Source organism: Diaphorina citri, unplaced genomic scaffold, assembly GCF_000475195.1.
Source record: "Diaphorina citri unplaced genomic scaffold, Diaci psyllid genome assembly version 1.1 scaffold98, whole genome shotgun sequence".
NCBI lineage: Eukaryota > Metazoa > Arthropoda > Insecta > Hemiptera > Psyllidae > Diaphorina > Diaphorina citri.
This window is the reverse complement of record NW_007377535.1, coordinates 208,727-236,283: the sequence shown is the minus strand read 5'-3', so window position 1 is coordinate 236,283 and position 27,557 is coordinate 208,727. Positions and strand designations below refer to the sequence as shown.

General features: G+C 37.5%; 1 protein-coding gene across 1 annotated transcript; it reads right to left on the bottom strand.

Annotated features, from left to right (window-relative positions):
• Nucleotides 1–172: 172 nt before the first annotated feature.
• LOC103524423 lies at nt 173–23,096 on the bottom strand. Its single transcript, XM_026833522.1, has 13 exons — nt 23,052–23,096; nt 20,361–20,417; nt 19,201–19,371; nt 15,313–15,553; nt 14,386–14,806; nt 13,292–13,471; nt 12,733–13,099; nt 11,446–11,562; nt 9,788–9,926; nt 5,982–6,095; nt 5,132–5,174; nt 1,539–1,684; nt 173–957 (listed from the first exon to the last, which is right to left on the bottom strand). Exons 1-13 carry the CDS (start codon nt 23,094–23,096, stop codon nt 947–949), a joined length of 2,052 nt encoding a protein of 683 aa, XP_026689323.1. The 3' UTR covers nt 173–946.
• Between the last annotated feature and the right edge of the window lie 4,461 nt (nt 23,097–27,557).

The window sequence follows — 27,557 nt, the reverse complement described above, 5'->3', positions numbered from 1 at the left end:
GAAATAGGTCTCATCTTTATATTGCTCCTCCTCACGTTAAAAAAGATGTTCCCTAGATTACATACACCACACGCCGCACTGTGCCACCGTCATTTTAACATTTCTCGACGTAGATTTGACCATTGACCAAAATCCGAGCCGTATTATTATTTTATTTTTATTTTTTTTTTTCAGATCACTATAAAAAATTGAAAATCAATCTTTGTACACAAATAGTCCTTGTGAAGCACAGATATCAATAACAGAAGTCTTTAAAATCAACAAGTTTAGTAGGTACACGAGAATGTGCACTGAATTAAAACAATCTGCTCAACTCTTTGGTTTCGACTCCGTGGGATTTTACACCCTTTATTGTTTATGAATATTTATTGAAGCGTCCTAAAATCACCCTGTATATGACTGCCTGATTATTGCAAGTATTAATACATAATATAATAACCTAATAAATCAATAAACTGGACTAGATATTCCCCCCTCCTTTTAGGCGCTTTAACTATGTGTTAAAACATGTCGTTCGTGCCGGAACTACATATTGTTTTTGGAATTTTCTTTTCCAAACAAATATACTAAAGTAATGTAGAGAAAAATTTAATGCGTTCGATTGTAAAGCTTAAAGTTTCTCTCAAGGCACGATGTACAGGGAGAAATTTGGAACGCATCCATAACATGTTCGCATAACGCATCCATAACATGTTCCTCTCCATGTTTGTAATGTACGTATGTTTCTAAAGCAGATCTATCTGGTTTCATTAATTTCCAAGACAAATGAAAAGTACAGATGTGTTTAAGTGTAATATCTCACAAGGGACAAACCAAAGAGTGTGGCAGGGTTTTAGTTTCAATTGTCTTAAATTAGAAAGTAGGTATAATCTTAATAATATGATATGACAAGTCTTTCGTCCATTTTTCCCAACGGGGCTACCTTATTGGTGGATCTCAGTCTATGCTAGGTGGTGCCTGTAAAGAAGAATACAAAGATGTCTGTTTTGATGGGTGGTTTCTTTCACTTTAAAATATTAAAGTTACCTAATAACGGTGAGTAATCGTATTTTTCGAAGTTTGACCTACGGACACTTTTCTTAAATTTTAAATGAACTTCCCTGTTAAGTTACAGCGACTTGGGCCGAAATGTAAAGTCCTCAGAAACGCGACCTCTTTGAGAGTTTTTTCAAAATTTAGCTTTGAATAGCGAAACATTGGCCTTGAAGAACGGCCGAACCAAACATTTCTAGAAACTAGGTCAGGGATTGTCTTTATCTATCAGCAGGAAGAAACTTAAAGGGCGGAGATATTAAAAGCTGTGTCTACACATAGCTATGTCGATCGACGTCGACTAAAACCGTACACTGCCTCGACAACATAAATCCACCTCTTCTCCCCGTCGGTCGACCATCGATTGACGGGGTCGACTATGTGTGGACACAGCTTTAGGTCCAGAGAAACTCGAACTCTTCTCGAACTTTTTCAAAATTTAAGCGATAGAACACCCTTTTTGAACGCATTGAGGTTATCAAAAACATAAATAATGGCTTTCTTACCCGAGTAAAGTGAGGAAGCAATAACATCGAGTGGCAGTGACCCGCGCCGGGGTATGATGGAGTGGGGGGAGGAGGGAGAGGAGGGCAGAATCAGGTCTGGTCCGCCTGAACTGCGCCGCTTGAGGAGCTTGTTCATGCGACGTTTCAAGTAGAAGAAAAGGATGTAAGTTTTGTTTACTTATAAACAAAAAAGGGCTTGAATAACAAATACCTATGATTAGATTGGTATCTATTAATCTATTTTGATATTAATTGCTTTATACTTGAATAACAAATACCTATGATTAGATTGGTATCTATTTTGATATTAATTGCTTTATAACTTTGACCGGATTATCTGATTCTGATCTTTACAAGCTTACTGTTTCTACCATTACAAACATATTGTTTTTTAAAAAACATAGGTATCTACTGGAATTTTAATGCTTTATACCTTTGACCGGATTATCTGATTCTGATCTTCACAAGCTTACTGATTCTACCATTACATATTGTTTTTTAAAAACATAGGTATCTACTGGAATTTTATATTTCTCTAAAGACCATATATCATAATTAGGATAGGTATAGATGGGCAAATCAAATTTATCACATAAATTATATCCAAATTTATAGCACTACAGAAGACAAAAAGAGAAAAGGAAAATAATACTTTGTATAGTTTTAAAATAATAATGTAATACTTTTTTTATGTACAGATGAAAATGTAGATATGAAAAGAGGGTATTTTGTAAAAAAATCGATCTAAAAATATCGGGTCAGATGGAAGTAAAAATTAAGAAGAAAGTTGTACGTGTTTTTTTGGAAACATAAAATTATATGTGTAGTAGTGTAGTAATACTTCACATGTCAAGATGAGTTTTTGAAGTTAAAATTACACACAGAAGTATCCATGTAATTTTTAACAAGGAAAAACATCTTGATGAAAAATAGTAGGTCTGTAATTCTGTATATCCGCCAGCGAATAACATGTTTGCTATTTTATCTTTCGAACTCAGGTAGGGGATTAGAAAATTCACTAAGGAACCTTCTTCGTGTGTAGGTATCACCTGCTTTGGTCCCATTTAAGTATCACTAAAATGTTAGTTATTTAACTCAATAAAAAGCTGCATCTATTATGGGGAGTACTTTTGGGAATCTTGGCTGCTATGTAGGTACCTATTTCAATAATGCTGAAATTACGTTGTATAGGGGGAATGCAGGAATGACTTGCAACTAAATAATGTATTAATAATATCTAATATGCCAGCTATTAGGATACTACGTAGGTGCTCTGCTCTAGAAAAGCGCTCTCTATTAACGAATGGTTTACTAAAGCCTTCACAAGTGGCCATAACACAAATCTCAATAAGGCATGTAGTTTCCAATTTCTATTCTCATCTAATGATCTCATATGTGAAAAATAGGGTAAGAGTGTAGCAAGTTTCAGTTTGATTTCTTTGTTGATAGCACCTACCCAATGAGCAACGTAGTGCTCAAAAAGCCCATGCACCACAAGTTCACCTCCTTACTTCTGCACCATGCGACGTTTCGAGCCCCTAGTGACGCCCCCGCCGTCCGAACTACGTCGCTCTCCTGGAGAGGGGAAGTAACAAAATAATTAAACATGGAATTCAAAGCCTAAGGCCAGCCACTTACTATCAGGTACACCTGACCAGATTGGCCTGTCAGGTCTACCTGGTAGTGTGTGTGTGTGCTCATTAGGTATCAGGTGGACCTTTTCAGCCGTACCTGTCAGGTCTAGGTACCTGAGATTATCCAAACCATCTCAGACTAAAAGTTATAAAATTGTTGTTATTAGGTACTTCTTATTTTATTATCTTTGCGATTTTTTCCCTTCGATTTTTGATCATGTTTATCGTATTTCATCGCCACAATACATGTAAACACGGTCTTATTTATTTAATTTATTATTGGTCTTGTTGGTTATATGCTTTTCTTCTAATTCAGGAGTAGGTAGAACTGAGATGGATTTTTATTTTCTAGATTCTAGTTTAGATTAAACTAATTTTGAATGGAAGAATTCTAAACAAATACTACAATTTATGTAAGACTAAGACTAAAATTAACTAGAACGTTATGTATTTATTTTTTCTTCAGAGATTGAAGCTTCAAACGCTTTTATGAGAGTTATTGGATATTAAAAAGCTGAAGAATTTTTTTTTTTTCGAAACTATTCTCATGTCATTAGGCTATGGTGCCAAGAAGAGCATTCACGTTAGTAAACCTGGGGCGGGAAATGAAACAAACAAAATCAGGTACAAAATAATAAATAGGTAAATATTAAGTAAAAGGTGTGGTATTGGATTTGATGGTAAAATAGATTTTTTTTTGAACCTTGCGTGTTGAAAAAGGGACTTTTTTCATTTTAATGATGTATGATTTGATTCATATATGAACAATTTTATTAAAAAGGATAAGAAAACTCCTTGCGATTGGGTAAGAAAGGTATTGAGTCATGTTGAAGAATATTGAAGGTATCTTTTGCGCTATTTGGTTGAATTGATTTCATGTCTCATTACATAAATAAAATCAGGGACAAATTGGATACAGGATACATGTCATTAATTCATAAAATTTTAGTGTGGTAGGTATACCTATGGTATATATTGCATGGGTACCTAATTCCATAAAATACTGTAAACAGGCCTAAATAAAAAAATAAAATAATAAGAATAACTAAATAACGTATAATGAAAAGTAGCAAATAAAGACTGGTAAAGCAATACAGAAAAAAAAAAAAAAAAAAAAAAAAAAAAAAAAAAAAAAAAACAGAAATCCCATTTTATTCGTCTTATTCTTTCCATCATCTTTACTGACAGATTTCAAAATCACAGTAAGATATTAATCCTATTGGAATACGTGATCTCATATTGTTTAATTATTAAATCTTACTAACATTAATCTTGGTGTAGCTTATGCTTAGTTAATAGCTGTTCTATTTTTTTTCTCCACAGACATGCTTATTATTCATCATCTACTTTACATAGGTACACTACATATTTCTGTTCTTAATTTCTGGGTTTCGGATATACCTTTCACTGCTTTCTCATCTTGTCCATTCTAAAGATCAAAGGAAAGCTATTAGACAAAATAGAATGTATGTTACATTGTCATCAGAGATTTATAAAATCCCGTTTGGAAGTATCTACCTACAGGGAATTTTTAAGAAGCACTATGTACAAATTATTATTCCTACACATTGTCTCGAGACTTACCGAGTTTTTAGTAGCAACGTTTTTACTTTTCCCCTGTTTTCTCATTTTTCCTCGAGGGCTTTCTATCTTTGGAATCTTCAGTATTTTACGTTTGCCTTTCCCCGTTATTTTTTCGTCAAAATTGTGATTTCTGCCACCTGCAATCTTGCGAATTCCTTTGATTCTAACGTAATCTTTCGCCGCCTTGCGCAGAGCTCCGTCATGGCTGAAACTTCCTACAGCATAGTTTGCCTTTCCCCGTTATTTTTTCGTCAAAATTGTGATTTCTGCCACCTGCAATCTTGCGAATTCCTTTGATTCTAACGTAATCTTTCACCGCCCTGCGCAGAGCTCCGTCATCATGGCTGAAACTTCCTACAGCATAAGCGACGTTTCGAGCCCCTAGTGACGCCCCCGCCGTCCGAACTACGTCGCTCTCCTGGAGAGGGGAAGTAACAAAATAATTAAACATGGTATTCAAAGCCTAAGGCCAGCCACTTACTATCAGGTACACCTGATCAGATTGGCCTGTCAGGTCTACCTGGTAGTGTGTGTGTGTGTGTTCTTCAGGTATCAGGTAGGCGGACCTGATCGGGTCTACCCGATAGTGAGTGGCTGGTCTGAGTAGCAAAATATTTTTGAGACGTTTGGTAGAGGGAACTGTAACTACTGAGGTCTTATCGTCCCGAAAGCGAAGAGAGAAGAGAAGGAAGACATAGGAGATAACCAGCCCTTCCGAGAATGAACCTTACCTGTTTATGATATTTTTTATTTTTACATACTTAACTTGTTCAAAGAAAAATACATATCTACTAATAATAATAAAGCGAAGAGAGAAGAGAAGGAAGACATAGGAGATAACCAGCCCTTCCGAGAATGAACCTTACCTGTTTATGATATTTTTTTATTTTTACATGGTTTTACTTAACTTGTTCAAAGAAAAATACATATCTACTAATAATTTCCTGTCCTGTGGTGGACATGTAGCGTTGCCGGACGTACGGCTGGAGGGGTGGGAACGTCTGTTGCCGGGTTAGCATTCTGTGGGAAGGGAATAAAGGTGGGTAAGTGAACATAGGAACATGGACATTTTCAGGGAAAACCCGAAAAACTCATATGGTCAAGATAGCGCGTTCGGTTTGAAAAGCTCACAAAAAGCTTTTTTTTTTTTCTTACTACCTAATTAAGCATTTATTTGTATGCTGACCCTAGCTTTTTTTCCAGAGTAAAATACACAATAGTTTACCTGAATAGCCAATAGAGGTTGGGGACAGCGAGTGTTTGACCAGGTCATAGGGGAGGGAAGATCTGCGAGGGAGACCCAGGGATCCATTGGAGTCCAACGGGTTTAATACTGAACCTGTAAACAGGACATACCACATTGTAAGAGACAACTTTGCTTCCATGGACTTTGAACTTCTCCCCGTCGTAACGTAATGGAACTAAACCGACAGTGAAAATACTTCTCATTTTAATATTGTGATGTCACTACCGGTTCAACATAAATAACAAAAACAAAAAATATCTGCGACAAGAAAAACAAAAAGTGTAGGGTGGTTAGAAGCTAGTGACATGGTAATTCCTTAGACAAAAGTTGCTCCAGTTAAATACGCCTAGAAATTGTGTATGGTGAAACTGTGGGAAAAATAACTAAGCAACGAATAGAAAAGTTCATGAAATCAGTGAAATGTAAATATTAACAAAAGCCCTCAATTTGGATTCCTAAAAGCACGCCTAGTCAACTAAGAGACTGGTGTGTAGAGACGACAATGGAAAATACCAATTTCTTTTTAGCTGACAAGGTTTTTTGAGAAACCGAACTATTTGAAATCAAGTTTAGACTTCGTTATCTCAAGTAAACTTGAGTCAAATTTAGGCGTCTTCACATACCAGCCTACAGATAGCAATGCAATTACTTAAAAGTGTAGATTCGGTATTAATTTCAAGCAAATGGAGAAACTATCCCCCAAATATGGAAATGTCACCAAAGTAGTTTTAATGGGCAGTTTTATTCCAAATAAATTTGTAAGCAGAATACATACGAAAAAAACACATTAGGGATTTTGGTGTCGCCTGCTATGGTGGTATTGTTACAGGAATGAACATGTTTATTTAGCTAAAACTGCCCAACAGTCCCCAATCACAACATGCTTAGAGATACGTAAATGCTTTTCTTCCTTCACATTTTAGGTTTTCAAAAGCAATGCATTTTCTTAGGTCCCAGAATCAACTTCTCATTGAAGGAGCCGTGATAAAATGGAAAAGGAAATGCAAAAAATAATATAAATTTATCAATGGTACAGGAAAAACAAAATATGCAAATAAAAAACAATATGGTAAACTGATTATTTCGAAGGCAAGCGATCTTGGGCGAGCATTGCAAAGCTCACATTGAATATATGTACAAAATATAGGGGAAAATTTTTGATTAAATCAAGTGCACAAAATACACGGATGCTATTAGGGGAAACTTTTTAAAGCTTACCTTTTCGTAATGGAAAGATTAGATAGGTAATATTTGAAGCACATATCTTGAACAGATTATTTTAAAATCACAGATCTTAAACACAACAGAGATTTTCGATTGTACAAATTAGATTTTTACATTGGTTTTAACTTTTTCAGTTGCTGGATAGGAAGTGGACATTGCTGTTTTGATTGGAGACGTCTACATAAGGGTTCAACCTAACTGTTCAAAGCGGAACAAATATAAATTAGGTGAAAAAGATAATAATATATCGTATCTAGATGATTTGAGTTTTGAAGAAGATAATGGACCAACCACCCCCTAATTAGAAAGAAGAAATTAAAGTAAAGAAACAGCCTTACACCTCTTAATCACTTGAACTGCTACTATACTCGTATGTCGTTTTGATTTCAAGCCGATTTTCGCCTGCTTTAAAATATTCTCATAGGATCTGCAGTTAAAACTAGATAAGTTGGTACATTTTACCAACCAAAGCGACAGAAGGAAAATCAAGCCAGTTGCGAATCAAAACAACCCAAAACATTCGAAAAGAAAAGAGAAGAAAATGTATTGAATTCACACGATGAAATGAAAGAGAGGAAAATGTAAATCAATAAATTAATTAGTAAAAAAAAAAAAAAATGCGTCACTCAAAACGCCAAAAAAGAGAGGGGGTTTGTTTTGAATCCCTGCAGATTGTGGCATTTGTATATGTGCAGATTGTGGCATTTTTATATATTAGAACTACCTATCTAATATATAAAAATGAATATTTGTTTGTGTGTTTGTTCGAATTTTATGCCTGGCCAAACCGCTCATCCGATTGCTATGAAACTTTGTCAACTTGTTGCTTGCACTCCCGTGAAGGTTATAGGCTATTTTCCGGTTCATTTTTGTTAAGCTACGCCGAGCAAGACCACTAAATGTATGAGTGACATGAACGGCCATGTCTTAGGGGTTTACTAGCAGAAATCCGGAACGAAGCGACGGATTTCGGCTAGTAACAAATAAAATAACAAGACCAAATAACTTGAAACTTTTCAATCTCAGACAGTTAATTCGGTACACGAAATCAAAGATAAAGGAGTTTTCCAAAGACTTCAAATAAAATTGCGACAGCCCATGTTCCCCAAAACAAACCCCCTCACGATTGTGAAGCATGAAGCTTTGAAATACTTCAACTAGTAAAATTTAAAAATATCTGTTCCTTCCCATTTGGCCTGGTTACCGCGAAGATGTCCCATCATGCTGGTGGACAGTTTGGTGTCCAGGAACCGGTGCCATTCCTCGAACAGGGGAGATACGACGAACTTGAAGAAACCTGCGGGATGGAGGAGATTGGTGGAGACGTGAGGGATGTGGGTTTGATAAGAAATTATATCTACCTCGGTGGTGTAGTGGTCAAGACGCTCGACTGGTAAACAGGAGGACGTGGATTCAATCCCAGCCGAAGTATGAAATTTTATCCTCAATGTAATTTGAAAATGTAACCACAACAATAGTAGTAGCAGTAGCCTACTGCAGCTGGAGTAAAGGCACTTTTCAGTAATATGCGATCAGTATAAATAAGCAATATTGTTACTTATTATTATTACTATCTCGATAACTTGGAATCTTAGAATATCATTGTTGGAAAAGGTTAAGGCTGTGTATGGGATTTGTATGTATGGACTTCTAGTGTATTTACACATGTGTGCCTAAGATCGCAAGACCAAGTAAGAAAGGAATAGAATATATGTACCATGTTTATCCTGCCAGAATGAGACTGAAAAGTCCCTTTACTCAGTCCAAACATGGTCTTATACATATATTTCATAGGTATAGTTTACAGAGGGACAGAGGAAAGTATCACGACCTCTCGGAAATACTTTTAAAAAAAAAAAAAAAAAAAAAAAAAAAAAAAAAAAATGGACTAAATTAGAAAAAACTCGCTCTCGATTCCTTCGAAAATAAAAAATGAGACTTCATTCTTGAATACAGACTCTAACTCTGACTAAAACGAAATATTAGAATCTAAACTAATTAAAATAACCTATTAGTAAGTTATATGTACAGGAAACTCAAATATAGTAAAACAGAAATCATTAAAAGGAAGTGATGGACTTATTCTAAATAATTTTACTTTTAGCGTGTGGAGGAAAGACTTCGGGACAAATTGGGGATGGAATCCATTTGTTCACTTCTTTTGAGGTTTAGGAATCTCAAGGACTCGAATAAAGGTTTCTTACAGATCGTATACTTGCGGAAATACATTGCTTTCCTGGTTATAGAATAAGGAAAGTAAAAATTATAAAAAAGGGGGGAAAACCTGATAATAATACAAATAAAAATTTTCAAAAACAGGGCCGTATTTAGGGGGGCCCAGTTGGCCCGGTCTCCCTCGAGCCTCATTTTTCTCCTTTACTGAAGGCCAGCCTCCGAAAATTTGGAGCATTCCCCCGTACATCACTGTTTGGACTCTCCCTCCCCGCCCACTCGACAAAATCCTAGATACGGCCCTGCTCAAGAGAGCCCCTAGGCAAGAAACTCAATGGACTGTAAAGAAGCCCTGTGTATCAGGGGAGGCTTATTACAAAAGCGCGTACATTGTTGTGACGAGGCCGAGGCTGGGGGCTTCACGCTGACTTCACTCGGCACAGAGCCGCGCCTGCTCTGACGCTCGATAAGGTTCTTCAGAATGGAGTCCTGGCCTACTGGCGCCGAGCCGCGCCTCCTTGTGGACACCTGAAAACAAAGGAGAATAGTCTTATGAACACCTGAAAACAAAGGAGAAATAGATTATAGTCATATTATTTCATTCCATGATACGAGTACATTATGCTTATGGCCGGGCGGGGGCTATAAGCTTAGTTTAAACTCGGGTAAAGTATAACTAGCTCTAGAATTCTAAGCAATCTGAACGGTTGATTTTTAATAAGAGCACAAATTTTAGCCAATCAAATTACTTAATCCCAGATTTTGAGAGCTAAACTGAAACTGGGATTAAGCTCAGACTGTGGCTCGAGTTATTAGTGGATGTGTCAGAAACACTATCTTTCAAACACAGATTTTTTATGAACGCCTGGTATCTGAGTAGGTATGCAATGTGCAAGAAAAACATACATAGTGATGCATGTTTAGTGGATGTGCCAAAAAAACTCCTCGATAAGGTTCTTCAGAATGGAGTCCTGGCCTACTGGCGCCGAGCCGCGCCTCCTTGTGGACACCTGAAAACAAAGGAGAATAGTCATATCAACACCTGAAAACGAAGGAGAAATAGATTATAGTCATATTATTTCATTCCATTATACGAGTACATTATGCTTATGGCCGGGCGGGGGCTATAAGCTTAGTTTAAACTTGGGTAAAGTTTAACTAGCTCTAGAACTATAAGCAATCTGAACGGTTGATTTTTAATAAGAGCACAAATTTTAGCCAATCAAATTACTTAATCCGAGATTTTGAGAGCTAAACTGAAACTGGGATTAAACTCAGACTGTGGCCCGAGTCATTAGTGGATGTGTCAGAAACACTATCTTTCAAACAGATTTTGTATGAACGCCTGGTATCTGAGTAGGTATGCAATGTGCAAGAAATACATACATAGTGAGGCATGTTTAGTGGATGTGCCAAAAAACACGATTTTTCTAACACATAATTTGTATGAACGCCTGGTATCTGAGTAGGTATGCAATGTGCAAGAAATACATACATAGTGATGCTTGTTTAGTGGATGTGCCAAAAAACACGATTTTTCTAACACATAATTTGTATGAACTCCTGGTATCTATGTAGGTATGCAATGTGCTACAAATAAATTATGAACCTGATAATTTTCGAAACACCCATAAGGAGGGGAAGTAAAAAGAAGTAGAGATAAATGAGAAAAGGAGGGAGGAATATATATCGAAGAAAACGAGAGCGAGGTATTAATAAAAAGGGATAGGGATCTAAGAAAAGGAGACGGAGTTGTTTATCAAGGGGAGAGCGAAGGAGAGAAGAGGAGATCGAAGAAGAAGAGAAGGACTCATTTTAAAGGGGATAGAGAGGTATTAATTAATAGATTAAAGATGAGGGAGAGAGCGAGGTATTAATAAAAAGGGATAGGGATCTAAGAAAAGGAGACGGAGTTGTTTATCAAGGGGAGAGGGAAGGAGAGAAGAGAAGATCGAAGAAGAAGAGAAGGACTCATTTTAAAGGGGATAGAGAGGTATTAATTAATAGATTAAAGATGAGGGAGGAGGAGGAAGAGAGCTTCCCTTACCTGTGGTATGGTCAGACTGTTTCGCTTGACCAGAGGGGTTTCCCCACTGACTAGAAGTTCGGGAGGGCGGGTAGTGGAGGGAGCAACATTCTCCTTCTCTCGCCACATGCGCGCCACCTGTTGGCAGAAAACAGCGACGTTAGTAACAATATTGCACGGTGTGTCCAAACTGTACACTGCCTCGACAACAAAGATTCACCTCGACGATCGACAGGGTTGACTATGTGTGGACATAGCTTCATAGAATAACTTCTGATGTTATTGTGCTGACCAAGTAGTTGATTTTCTCATGAACCTGGCTCAAAGATTTCTCTCTACTACTTTCGTTTTCCATACAACCCATTAGTTAAAATGGACCTTCACAAAGTTACCGAGTCTTCAATCAAGGATTTCCCCCTTCTCACTCCATGAGACCGTACCAGTGGAACAGGTGCACGCATAGCACGGGAAGAGATCGACCTGAAATGTAAACCAAAAAGCATGGTTTAGAATTCGATCACAAAGATGTTTTGGTGTTAGAAATTGAAAATAAACCCTCAACCCTCAAGTTTAGGAGTAGAACATAACCCTATTTTAGCCCCTGATTGGTGAGGTAGAGTGGTAGGACCCCCACAGAACTATTTTTTGTCTGAAAATCCTTTGAGATCAAAATTTGAAACTTTTATTTAAGGTGTTGATCACAGAATAATTTCACAATTGTAGTATCAACAGAAAGGGTCGTCGGTTGTAGAGCATTATTATCTGTTCGAATTATTTATTGATCAATTGAGGACGAAATTTCATGCTTCGATAGGGATTTGAACCAGCGCTCTCCCAAATACAAGGCGAGGGGTTACCGACGGTTCAATGATAACACAAGGACGAAATTTCATGCTTCGATAGGGATTTGAACCAGCGCTCTCCCAACTACAAGGCGAGGGGTTACCGACGGTTCAATGATAACTTGACCAGAGGGGTTTCCCCACTGACTAGAAGTTCGGGAGGGCGGGTAGTGGAGGGAGCAACATTCTCCTTCTCTCGCCACATGCGCGGCACCTGTTGGCAGAAAACAGGATCGACAGGGTTGACTATGTGTGGACACAGCTTCATAGAATAACTTCTGATGTTATTGTGCTGACCAAGTAGTTGATTTTCTCATGAACCTGGCTCAAGGATTTCTATCTTAACTACTTTTGTACAAAAGTGAAGTAGTATTTCGTTTTCCATACAACCCATTAGTTAAAATGGACCTTCACAAAGTTAACGAGTCTTCAATCAAGGATTTCACTCTTCTCGAAGATCCCTTACCTTACTAGGAAATCCTGCACTGGTTGCCTCACTAGACGCGTCTCGCTTGATACGACCACCAGACACCGCCACTGCTGGACCCGGACTAGAACTTCCACCGCTAGGTGGCGCCACAGGCGAGTTACTTCCACCACTAGGCGGCGCCACTGACGAGTTACTTCCACCACTAGGCGGCGCCACGGATGAATTACTGCCACCACTCCCGCTAGGGGGCGGCATAGGACTGATGCTATCTGAGCTACTGACGTCAGACGAGGTAGAGTCATTGCTGAGTGCAGGGTTGCCAAGTTCCTGTCCTGTGGTGGACATGTAGCGTTGCCGGACGTACGGCTGGAGGGGTGGGAACGTCTGTTGCCGGGTTAGCATTCTGTGGGAAAGGAATAAGTGGTCAATGAAAGGTGGGTAAGTGAATATAGGAACATGGACATTTTCAGGGAAAACCCGAAATCATATGGTCAAGATAGCGCGTTCGGTTTGAAAAGCACACAAAAAGTTTTTTTTTTTTTTTCGAACTACCTAGCATTTATTTGTATGCCAATTCGACTATTCTCCCACTCACCTATTAGCAGGCAGTGTAAGACAGGAACTTCCGTGCAGGACCGACGATAGACGACTAGCTTCATCGTGCGTGGTAATAGACGCAATACTGGGCTCAGGTAGGAGATTCTCCGCACTCACAGGCCTGTCATCCGCGCTGCCACACTCGGACGATTTCTGAATACCGCTGCTACATGAGGATCTGCAAATAATTAATGTGCAATTAAATACATACATTGCTCAAATTTCAGTACATTCTGCCAGTTAGTATAAAAATTTCACCCGATTACAGACTAATTCTATTAAACATAATACTAATTCTATTAAACATATCTGAAAATTTACATATTGCAAATATTGCTGTCATCCGCGCTGCCACACTCGGACGATTTCTGAATACCGCTGCTACATGAGGATCTGCAAATAATTAATGTGCAATTAAATACATTGCTCAAATTTCAATACATTCTGCCAGTTGGTATAAATTTTATTAAACATAATACTAATTCTATTAAACATATCTGAAAATTTACATATTGCGAACATTAAGACACGATTATTTACCTAAAGCTGCCTTGGACCGCAAGGAATTCCCGCCTTTTGATTTTTAAGTATTCATCGCTGATCAATACTGATCATTGAAATATATTATTCGAGATTTAGAAAGAGAAATAATACTATTAGGTAGTTTTTAAGAGTAGAGTTATTTTTCAAGAGGAAGTAGATAAATACAAAAGTTGCTCCGGTTAAAAGTTATAAAAGTAACATAGTTATATCCAGGACAATAAATGCAAAAGTTGCTCCGGTAAACAGTTATCAAAGCTGACATGTGAGTACGCACACTATCATTTAGACCTGACAGGTACGGCTGAAAAGTTCCGCCTGTCGGGTCTACCCTGTACTTGATGTGCACACACGATACCGTAATGATTTCTCCAAAATGGCGGCTAAAAAAGAGGTTTTCTTACAATATCTCGTTTCCGGTTTACCTAAAGCTGCCTTGGACCGCAAGGAATTCCCGCCTTTTGATTTTTAAGTATTCATCGCTGATCAATACTGATCATTGAAATATAATATCCGAGATTTAGAAAGAGCTGACATGATTCCAGCACTCACCTGAGCGACATATTGAACTCCTCCTCGTCCTCTTCCTCCTCTTCCAAATGTCTCTCCTGCACTCCCACAAACCGTCTCGGACGCTCACTTCCGGGCAGACTCTCCCGCCTCCCTATTCCCACATTGATCTCATTGCCGGCAAAGTTGATCGGGACCGAGTGTCTCCGGCCTAGCCGGTCTACGGTTTCTAACATGACTGCCGGTAGGGAGGCTCGCCGGTCCGAATCACAACACTCCTCGAGATTGATTTCCTCAGCGTCTGAGATTTCCGTTTTGGTTTCCTCCGCCAGTTCAGCAGCCAGGAGACCTTCCCATTTGGCCTGGTTACCGCGAAGATGTCCCATCATGCTGGTGGACAGTTTGGTGTCCAGGAACCGGTGCCATTCCTCGAACAGCGGAGATACGACGAACTTGAAGAAACCTGCGGGATGGAGAACATTGGGGGACGTGAGGGGTTTAAGAAACTATTGGGTGTAATAAGAAACTATGTATTGGAATCTGAGGATACCAGTGCGATGGAAAAGCTTATGGCTATGAATAGGATAATCATGGACTTTATATCTGCAACATTATGGACTTCAAGTGTAATAATAGTGCTTATTTATACTGCTCGCATAGGACTGAAAAGCCCCTTTACTCCAACATTAGGCTACTACTAAATTAGTAATACTGTGGTCAAATCCTCGAATTATACTGAGGATGAAACCAGACGAGCGTCTTGACCACTACACCACCGAGGCAGATCGCAAGACCAAGTAAGAAAAATGAGTTTTCATAGCGAATAGCTTCCTAGTGACCCAAAAGGCCCAAAAAACACAACCTCGACCCAAAGTTGTGATTTTTGTTAGAAATGAATAGCTCAATAGCTCACCCCTAAAGGGGATTTACCTAAAATGGAAAGTATCGCGAAATATGACTGTAACTCACCAGTTTGTATCTTGGGTATGGAAGTACTATGTCTGTCACAGAGGGAGGTGACGGGAAGATTCAGTTGTCTCTCATAGTCTCCTTGCCGGAAGAACTCTTCGCATACTTTCTGGCTCCATTTCTTGCTGACGTCCCATGGGCGACATGGATTGGAAATGTCGGCACACTTGAGAGCGATCTGAAGGATGAAGTGACGATCTTCTGCCTTGCTCAGGTCGAGTGAACCGGAGTCCAGGTATGCCTGAGGAGGAATGGAAAACAATCGATGAGAAGAAAAGCAAAGGGAACTTGAGAGCGATCTGAAGGATGAAGTGACGATCTTCTGCCTTGCTCAGGTCGAGTGAACCGGAGTCCAGGTATGCCTGAGGAGGAATCGAAAACAATCGATGAGAAGAAAAGCAAAGGGACACAGTTGATCTAGTCGTAAATCGCTTGCATGCTGTGCAGCATTAGGTCTTGCATTTGATAATTATTAAAAAGAAAAACGACGGCACAGAGAAAATCTAGTGGTAATGCGCTTGTTTGATTCCAAAGATACTCCATATAAAAATGTATATGTGGATATATTGACAATAGGTGCCACATTCTAAGAAGCGCTAGACCGAAAATCTACCAACTTTTTATTTAATTTTATTTGCTACAGAAATTATAGCGAGTATTCTTTTATTGTTAAAACACCCAATGAGAGAGTATTGGGAGACTGAAAATCGTGGTAAATCGCTTGCATGCTGTGCAGCATTAGGTCTTGCATTTGATAATTATTAAAAAGAAAAACGACGGCACAGAGAAAATCTAGTAGTAATGCGCTTATTTGATTCCAAAGATACTCCATATAGAAATGTATATGTGGATATATTGACAATAGGTGCCACATTCTGAGAAGCGCTAGACCGAAAATCTACCAACTTTTTATTTAATTTTATTTGCTACAGAAACTATAGCGAGTATTCTTCTATTGACAAAACACCTAATGAGAGAGTATTGGGAGACTGAAAATTAACCTAGAAAAAAAGTGTGAGAATATAAAATGTAGAAAACAAAAATATTAACAACTTTCTAATTCATTGTTTCTAGAAAAAAATTACCCTGTGTAAAAACATAAAATGTAGAAAACAAAAAAATAAACAACTTTTTAATTCATTGTTGTTGGAAAAAAATTACCGGAAACGAGATATTGTGAGAAAACCTCTTTTTTGGCCGCCATATTGGAAAAATCATTACGGTACGGGATTACGGTACATCCTAGAAAAAAAGTGTAAATGTACAAAATGTAGGAAATATAAATATAAAAAACTTTCTAATTCATTGTTATTAGAAAAAAAGTTACCGGGAACGAGATATTATCAAAACCCTGTTTTCGGCCGCCATTTTGTAAAAAGGCCGCCATTTTGTTTGTGTGCATGATTTTTGGTGTCACCCCTTCTTAAAAGTTTCATATTTTCCCAATGAAGGTCCATACCAAATTTGGTGCTTTCCTGAATAAATGCAGCTTTTGGCCAAAATTGTGACGTTGGGCCACCCACTATAAGGAGGGGAAGTAAAAAGAAGTAGAGATAAATGAATACATATCAAAGAAATTGAGAGCGAGGTATTAATAAAAAGGGATAGGGATCTAAGAAAAGGAGACGGAGTTGTTTATCAAGGGGAGAGCGAAGGAGAGAAGAGTGACTCCCGGATGATCCAGATCATGAGCCACAGCCGCCAGAAGTGACGCCATGATTTCCAGGTGAGTCAAATGTCTTTTGATCTAGAGGAGGAATAAAGTAATCAGTGAAAATTAATAACCCAACTTCATTCATATGGTCATAAAGTTAATATTTTGACCCATTTATTTTGAAAAACATGCCCGCTTATACTTTTTCCCTTGAAAATATTAATAAATAAACTGGTTTGTTGAGAAAAAAAAGCCCATGAGTGCGTATCGAGATAGAAGGATGTAATAGAGCCAGCCGTTCCAAGAACGAATCTTATCTGTTACGATCATGTTCACATTGCGCAGAAATCGAACCCGCGACCTAGCGCTTGTAAGGCAGACGCACTAGCCTACAACTAGGCACGCTCTTATCGTCCCGAATTCGAAGAGTGAAGAAAGACAGGATAGGAGAAAACCAGTCGTTCTGAGAACGAACACTATCCCATAAGGATAGCTAATCCATGAAGAGCATGGATGATGGAAATTAGTACCCTACACGCCTTACACTTGAATTTAGACCACGCTACGCCACTGGTCGTATGATATTGCAGCAATTTTCTTTCTACAGAAACGAATCCAGATAATTTATTATTTCTGGATAGCAATACCTACACCTACATAACTGTTTTAAGGATAGATAAAGCCAAATATCCAAACGAGATAGATCTCTGCCCCCCTGTCCCAAAAAATAAGTTTTCCTAGTATTTGCGAACTAATCCCTCCTAGTCACATGACCTCCCTCCCCTTACTAGTCTTTCCCCCTAGCTAAAATTCTAAACACAGTGACGTATGAAACAAGAGATGGAGAAGGAGAAGAATGAAAAGAGGGAGAATGAGGAAGGAAAAGAAGGAGAACCAGAGAACTGTACAAAATAATATTTCAGTCACGCATAGAAAGAGAGAAAAATCTTAAGAGCTTTAGGAATTTCCAAGTAAGCTTGCACTCCCCTTGTCCCAGCCTTTGACATGCTTAGCACATTGCATAGTTATTAAGACTTCAGGCGTTCACATAATTTTATACTCTCTCCCACTCTCCTTTATATTTTTGTCCTCTAATAATCCAGGGTAAACTACGGAATTAGGGTATAGCTTGACTTAGGTTGAGGTCCTACAATGTAAAGGTCGGAGTCTCCAGTATTATTATTTAAAGAACGGGAAAAAATCATTTGGTTTCAATTTGGAAAATAATGGAGATAGCTTCATTTGGTTTCAAATTAAAAATTAGTGGAGATAGCCACTGCACCTCTTCTTCACATAACGCAACTGTCATACGTTTGATCCTAAATTTATGATTAATAATATAATTTATTTTCCAAGGATGCTTTATTTCGACTGCTCGCGTGGGAATAAAATCTCATTTTGCCAGAAGTTGTAATAAGGTCTTGTTTATTAGCAAGTCTTTCGTCCATTTTTCCCAACGGGGCTACCTTATTGGTGGATCTCAGTCTATGCTAGGTGGTGCCTGTAAAGAAGAATACAAACATGTCAGTTTTGATGGGTGGTTTCTTTCACTTCAAAATATTAAAGTTACCTAATAACGGTGAGTAATCGTATTTTTCGAAGTTTGACCTACGGACACTTTTCATAAATTTTAAATGAACTTCCCTGTTAAGTTACAGCGACTTGGGCCGAAATGTAAAGTCCTCAGAAACGCGACCTCTTTGAGAGTTTTTTCAAAATTTAGCTCTGAATAGCGAAACATTGGCCTTGAAGAACGGCCGAACCGAACATTTCTAGAAACTGGGTCAGGGATCGTATTTATCTATCAGCAGGAAGAAACTTAAATGGCGGAGATATTAAAAGCTGTGTGCACACAGCTATGTCGATCGACGTCGACTAAAACCGTACACTGCCTCGACAACATAAATTCACCTCTTCTCCCCGTCGGTCGACCATCGATTGACGGGGTCGACTATGTGTGGACACAGCTTTAGGTCCAGAGAAACTCGAACTCTTCTCGAACTTTTTCGAAATTGAAGCGATGGAACACCCTTTTTCCAAGATGGCGGCTAAATAAGACGAATAAATTAATTTTCTATTCTTTTAATCCAGTTTAGGCCAAGCTGTACATAAATTTTGACATGTGGATAAGGTGCGGTGGTGGTACCGAATTTGCTGTTGAATACTGATCTCAGGACAACTTTCAGTACCTATAACTGAAAATCTCTTCAAATGCAACTAAAGAGCTTCCATACCTTGAACCGCGTTAGGAATTCCTGCTGCCGAGTGATATCCGTGGCCAATATTAGGGAACTTATCTGCTGCTCGAGTTCGGGCCGTATGCTGCCCAGCTGCTCGGCTACATTGCTTTCTAGAAGACAGCCCACCGCTGATCTCCAGTGGTGATTCTCGAGAACTGAGGTGTTCTGAAATAAATTGGAATGAGTTTGAATTGATAAAATCATGTATCTTCACCGCCTGCACCAAAGATAAAATGGTATTTTTTTTATTTTATTTATTGAACAATGCCACCTCGAGCTCAATAAACTTTGAGCTGAATCCTCCTCGTCTAAAACTTTAGCAAAATAGCTAAAGTTACATATGAAGATTTTTTTCCCACGTCAAATTTAATTATAAATTTTCATCTGTAAATGGTTTTCTTCGTTACTATGGTTTTCTTCAAATTGAAGTGATCCCAAGGGCAAAGGTAATCAAGCCTGTACTTTTGACAAATGAAGTGTGCCTCAAGCCCTCAAGACATGTATAGCTGCTCGGCTACATTGCTTTCTAGAAGACAGCCCACCGCTGATCTCCAGTGGTGATTCTCGAGAACTGAGGTGTTCTGAAATAAATCGGAATAAGTTTGAATTAATTATTAGGTACCTGCACCACCTGTAACAAAGACCATGAAGATTTTTTTTCTCTCTTGAAAATTAATCATAAATTTTCATCTGTAAATGGTTTTCTTCGTTACTGTGTTTTTCTTCAAATTAAAGTGATCCCAAGGGCAAAGGTAATCAAGCCTGTACTTTTGACAAATGAAGTATGCCTCAAGCCCTCAAGACATGTAATGTGTTCTTATAACCTACATTCTTACAAGATAATGTTAATATGAAAATGGGAAAATCCTTAACAAGTCAAAGCGTGCCGGGAGGCGTGCGAACGTCAAGCGTTTGAAGAGACGCGACGCCCGACCTACATATATTGACACGAAGTAGTTTGTAGTTTTGAGGTTTTTCGGCATTTTCATTGTCTGTAAGAGTATTCCTTGTATTGTTCCTTGCCTAAAATGTACTCCCCATAATAAGTCAAAATATATAAGACCTTATTTAGACTATTTGGGGAAAAGGGACTTTTTAGTCTCATTCGAGCAGGATAAAAAAGGTACCTATATTCTATTCTATTCTACACTTACCTCATAGAGGGCGGCAAGATGATTGGAAGTGGCGATGAGGAATGGCTGATTGACTCCCTAACAAGTCAAAGCGTGCCGGGAGGCGTGCGAACGTCAAGCGTTTGAAGAGACGCGACGCCCGACCTATATTGACACGAAGTAGTATATTTGTAGTTTTGAGGTTTTTCGGCATTTTCATTGTCTGTAAGAGTATTCCTTGTATTGTTCCTTGCCTAAAATGTACTCCCCATAATAAGTCAAAATATATAAGACCTTATTTATACTATTTGGGGAAAAAGGGACATTTCAGTCTCATTCGAGCAGGATAAACAAGATACCTGTATTCTATTCTACATTTACCTCATAGAGGGCGGCAAGATGATTGGAAGATCATTTATATTAAATATAAAGCTGCCGAAAATATTATCTAAAGCAGTTGATACGGCTTTTTTTTTTTTATCACAAGTCATAGGTAAATAACTAATTATGTGTTAGGTATTTACATCATTAAATTGTACAAAAACCTCAAAGTAAAGGTATTTTTTTATAATGTTCACCCCTAAAGCTTTTAATCGCTTTTTATTGGAATAGAAACGAGAAAAAGGCCATGGGCCAATAATAGGAAACATGATTTTATAGGGAGTTCCACTTGTTCGCCCATGGGGCGAACATTAGGAACATGGCTACACTTTTGATCCATTTATTCGCCCATGCCTTTTAAATGGTCTGTATTAAAGATGAAAAATTGATACTTTAACCAAAAGACGTGGAATATTGTCTACTTTATCCCAGATATCTTAAGATTGAATAATAATGAAAAATAACGTGTAGAAACCTTAAGGCGTAAATATGAATCCTTAAGAAAAACGGTTAGATTTTAGCAAAAATCGACTAAAATTTTTTTTAGGAAGGAACTTTGATTTTTCTAATTTTTGTTTTTATGACTACAATTTTGGAATACCACTGGTTCGATAGCATTCTTTAAGCCCTTTCTTTTGATAAAATTGGATCTTGTAAAAGTTCGTCCGGTTCAGACTTATGTAGCGTAGACTCACAGGTGGGCCAATAAATGGTACGTTTTTTAGGTGGGCGAATAAATGGTACACTTACCCTACTTATTTCTTTCTACCCTTTTCCTACAATCTAGGACATAAACTTGGACCTGATAACTTCTAACAAGTCAAAGCGTGCCGGGAGGCGTGCGAACGTCAAGCGTTTGAAGAGACGCGACGCCCGACCTATATTGACACGAAGGACGAAATTTCATGCTTCGATAGGGATTTGAACCAGCGCTCTCCCAACTACAAGGCGAGGGGTTACCGACGGTTCAATGATAACACAAACAGATAGAGTTCCTAGTATTGCTATGTGTCTGTTAGTACATTCCAAACAGTAATGCGACTACTACTATACAAACTGCAAAAGATTGTCTCCTAGTATTGCTATGTGTCTGTTAGTACATTCCAAACAGTAATGCGACTACTACTATACAAACTGCAAAAGATTGTCATCAGGACAAATCAGGACAACGTAGCTATAAAACATTAAAATTCTCCCCCAGAACTTGTTGTGCCATAACGACGAATCAAGCCTCTCCTATATGAATATTTTCCAACTCGAGAGAGTAAAAAAACATAATAAAAACTACTCCAGGAAAATTTATTGTTCGAAAAAAAAAGCAGAAAAAGTTTTCTCATGAATGACGTCAGAACAGTATACAGGGTAATAAAAACCTACTCCAGGAAAATTTATTGTTCGAAAAAAAAAGCAGAAAAAGTTTTCTCATGAATGACGTCAGAACAGTATACAGGACCTCTCCTATATGAATATTTTCCAACTCGAGAGAGTAAAAAAACATAATAAAAACTACTCCAGGAAAATTTATTGTTCGAAAAAAAAAGCAGAAAAAGTTTTCTCATGAATGACGTCAGAACAGTATACAGGAGGTGGTTGGGAAAAGCTTTCTTGGTGAAGTTTGAACTGGCGCCTTTAGAAAGCAAATTTGAAAGTCTTGTGAGAAAAATCTTGCTCTGAAATTTTGTGCGGTACTTTATGACCCAAAGACTGGCGCCTTTAGAAAGCAAATTTGAAAGTCTTGTGAGAAAAATCTTGCTCTGAAATTTTGTGCGGTACTTTATGACCCAAAGGGGGAAAAGACGTGATTGGAACAGAATAGAAAGTGATTTTTCCCCCAAGTTTGTTTAGGCTTGTTTTTCACTTAAATCTCTACATAGGTTGCCACAAAAGAAAGCTAATCAATGCTTCAAGAAAGGTAGGTTTCCAATGAATGAACTTTTTACTTTCTATTATTTCATTTTTAATTAATTAAGTTCACTTCAAAATATGGAGAAGAATTTTCAATTTATAATGTCAATTTTTAGTGACAGCTAATGTCAAAATTCAAAAAGTTTCAACGTATTTTTGACTTTTCTAATCCACCCAATTTAAATTACCTACAGTGTCCTACGGAATGAAAACACCTAGACCACCCCGTACAACATTTTTCACCCCCAACTCTTCTACACTCACATCTACTCGTTTCAATTTATAATGTCAATTTTTAGTGACAGCTAATGTCAAAATTCAAAAAGTTTCAACGTATTTTTGACTTTTCTAATCCACCCAAATTAAATTACCTACAGTGTCCTACGGAATGAAAACACCTAGACCACCCCGTATAACATTTTTCACCCCCAACTTTTCTCCACTCACATCCACTATAGTTTTCTTCTTGCTACGCTCTGAATATTTCTTCATTGTGGAAGGGGTTGAGGGCGACCGTTTCAACGTATTTTTGACTTTTCTAATCCACCCAATTTAAATTACCTACAGTGTCCTACGGAATGAAAACACCTAGACCACCCCGTATAACATTTTTCACCCCCAACTCTTCTCCACTCACATCTACTATAGTTTTCTTCTTGCTACGCTCTGAATATTTCTTCATTGTGGAAGGGGTTGAGGGCGACTATAGGGTGTGTATGTCTACTGGACTCGAATTTAAGTATCGAATAGTTTTCGAAATATGTACTTGAAAGAAGTTTTGAAATAAAAATCGAAAGTAATAAAACAAAAACCGCCATATGTTTGGGGATTCAACCATTTTCTCTTCCTTTTTCAAGTGCTTTTATTTAACTTGAGATATCTGTTTATGTGTAGGTATAGATCAAATCTGTTTATGTGTAGGGGGACTAACTTTTGAGCGCATATTACTGAGACGATTTTATTAGTATTATCTTTATTTTTAATACCTACTTTTAAAAACAGTTTTTCTTGTCTCAAAAGTCCCCATTAAGTATTTTAGTTAAACCAAATATGTTAACTCAAAACCGCCATATGTTTGGGGATTCAACCATTTTCTCTTCCTTTTTCAAGTGCTTTTATTTAACTTGAGATATCTGTTTATGTGTAGGGGGACTAACTTTTGAGCCCATATTACTGAGACGATTTTATTAGTATTATCTTTATTTTTAATACCTACTTTTTTACGTTTTTTTTTTTCCTTCTTTATTTCATTATCATTCTTTGCTTTGCCTTGAAAGATGGTACACTTGATATTTTGAATTACATAATATGTATCATAATTATGTCGACACAAAACGTTTGGTTGAGATAGGTGCTGCGGTTGGCGGTATTTTGACCGCTTTTTGGCGGGTTTCGGCCGCTTTTTGGCGGTTTTCTGGTATATCGACTAAACGGTTAGAGATATTGTAAATGTTACAACAGAACACCCAAATAAGCACCATTCAATAGGATAAGAAAAGTCGTGTGATGTTCACACCAGATTTTTTACATTTTTTTTCTTCTTTATTTCATTAACATTCTTTGCTTTGCCTTAAAAGATGGTACACTTGATTTATTATTATTTCTGGATAAAATTCCACAAGTCTACATGGGTGTTTTAAGGATAGATAAAGCCAAATATCCAAACGAGATAGATCTCTGCCCCCCTGTCCCAAAAACCAAGTTTTCCTAGTATTTGCGAACTAATCCCTCCTAGTCACATGACCTCCCTCCCCCTACTAGTCTTTCCCCTCTAGCTAAAATTCTAAACTCAGTGACGTATGAAACAAGAGATGGAGGAGGAGAAGAAGAAGCATGAAAAGAGGGAGGATGAGGAGGGGAAGGAGGAAGGAAAATAAAAAAAAAAAAAAAAAAAAAAAAAAAACAAAACAAAACAAAACACAAACACAAACGAAAGTTAATCTAAAAAGTTTGATTTCCCAAGACCTAGTTCTAGGTCAGCCAAGAGAAAATTTCCAACTTTCGTTAGTCGCGGTAAAACTTGGTGAAATGTTTCACTTTTTTCCACTTTTTCACCTTTGTTCTCCCAATTAAACATGGTCTAAGAATAAATTATGACAACTTTACAAGGGAAATGCGTGCTGCGTTTTATTTTTACTCCATTGCATTTTTTTATGAAATGAGGGAATTATGTAAATCGAAGGTAAAAATAGCTCGTAAACAGTCGTTACTGGTACGTTTAACCACCTAGGAAAATTCCTTGTGATTTATTTGTAGACTCGTGAAAAGTGAAATGTTTATGCATAGTGGTTGGGTGAAAGAGCTCCTTCAGAAAGAAGGAAAAAGAAATTTGATTCCAAAGCATTTAGTTCCAACAGTTAGTACATATTAATTCATGTTAAGCAATGTTACTGGTACGTTTAACCACCTAGGAAAATTCCTTGTGATTTATTTGTAGACTCGTGAAAAGTGAAATGTTTATGCATAGTGGTTGGGCGAAAGAGCTCCTTCAGAAAGAAAGAAAAAGAAATTTGATTCCAAAGCATTTAGTTCCAACAGTTACTACAAATTAATTCATGTTAAGCAAATGTAAGCGGAGTTTCTGGACAGCTGCTGGACACTCTGTAGGTTCTTTAACATGTAGGTACAACATACAATACGAGGAACATTAAATGTATAAATGTGTCTAAATTTTACACGTATTTATTTTTAGCCATTAATATATTTAGGCACCTACATAATATGTGTGAAAGGTTTGGGGGTGGATGATTCTTATTTATACAGGAAACAGAGTGTGTGTGCCGTGGGTGAAAATAATGATACTTTGGACAACTTTCATGTCGTCACAACTAAAAATGCGACAGTTATAAAAGGTAAAGGTCGAGGATATGTGAAGATATAATAAGTCTCAGGTGTACCCGAAACTCATTCCCTCAGGATATTCTCAAGTTAATAATAGGAATAATGTCAGCAAGTTTTATTTTTAACTACACAAGTTTATTTTTAACTTGGAAAAAAGAGAGAAAAAGTAAAAACGTGAGTGTTTTACTTAATTTTTTAATGTGAATAAATATAAAAAGAACCACGCTAAAAGAGCGATACTCAACTGGTGGTGTCGGTAAAATGTAGATAATTGTGGGAGGTATTACCTCTGTGACTTTGGTAATAATTATTTTAAACGATAGTATTATTTTATTAATGAATCAATACTACTTATACATATTATAATCAAAAGTAGTAGCTACCAGTTGCTTCATTACAAACCAATATCACACGTGGCAAAACTGCCATTTCTTTCTGACCCTGGGAGAGTAATCACCCCCTTGAAATACGCGGTAAGCCTTTGGGAAACGCTGGCCAAGAGCATATGTATAAATAAAAACTGAAAATAAAATGCTACTAGAGAGAGCAACATATTACAAAAAAATTTAGGTTAATTTGATTACTTAATAAACTTAATTTATTGCGAAAGAAAACAAGACAGACAGATACACACCAACGGAATCTTCTTGCTTTCTCGATTGTAGAAGAGCATAGCTCATTCATATTCTCTTTCGGAAAGAACACCTATGTACATATTTAATTTAGGAATAGACTATCAAACAGAAAGATAATTTTAGATGTCCCTTAAAGGGTTCGATAGGTACAGGGCTTAAAATGAGAAGATGATAAATTACATCCCTCTTCTGAGACCGAACTCTCGATCTTCCTAACCTGATAAACGGTCGGCGGGACCTTATAAATATGGTCTTAGCCGACATCGACAGTACAAAAAGGTGTATAAAATAAATAAATCTTTCACTAAAGAGATAAGAAAATCTCCTTTATACTCGTGCATCTTCTAAGAAGATTTCATATTCACTGATGGATCAATGCAAAACCCTGATGATGGAGCTGGAGCCGGAATATCTTGCGATTTATTCTCATTCTATAAAGGACAGATACACACCAACGGAATCTTCTTGCTTTCTCGATTGTAGAAGAGCATAGCTCATTCATATTCTCTTTCGGAAAGAACACCTATTGTACATATTTAATGTAGGAATAGACTATCAAACAGAAAGATACTTTTAGATGTCCTTTAAAGGGTTCGATAGGTACTTCAGGGCTTAAAATAAGAAGATGATAAATTACATCCCTCTTCTGAGACCGAACTCTCGATCTTTCTAACCTGATAAACGGTCGGCGGGGCCTTATAAATATGGTCTTAGGCGACATCGACAGTACAAAAGGTGTATAAAATAAATGAATCTTTCACTAAAGAGATAAGAAAATCTCCTTTATACTCGTGTATCTTCTAAGAAGATTCCAATCGTATATGTTTCTTCTAAGAAGATTCCAAGAGGGACTCAAAGAGGAATACAATATGGACACAAACATAAGCTATACTGAGGACTGAAAGTCTTTGAAATACAAACTTCCAACACACTCGACCCAAATCCAGAAAAAGAAGAAGAGAGAAAAAAAAAGATTCCCCCCATGAATTTTCTTCAAAGGTATAGAGGGGGATAATGTCTTCACGTATGCTATGTATGTCCATTGTTACTCCCACAACTGTTCCCTGTAAAGCATCCCCTTTAGCACACTTTTTCAAACGGTTTAATTCCAATACAATATGGACACAAACATAAGCTATACTGAGGACTGAAAGTCTTTGAAATACAAACTTCCAACACACTCGACCCAAATCCAGAAGAAGAAGAAGAAGAGAGAGAGAAAAAGAAAAGATTCCCTCCATGAATTTTCTTCGAAGGTATGGGGGGGGATAATATCTTGACGTATGCTATGTATGTCCATTGTTACTCCCACAACTGTTCTCTGTAAACCATCCCCTTTAGCACACTTTTTCAAACGGTTTAATTCAGTATGAAACCCACACGAAAGGACCACGCAAAACGATATTTCATTGCAACTATTACCCGTACTAATCCCACTTTATTCCCACTTTTATCACTGCTTTTTTTCGATAGGAGG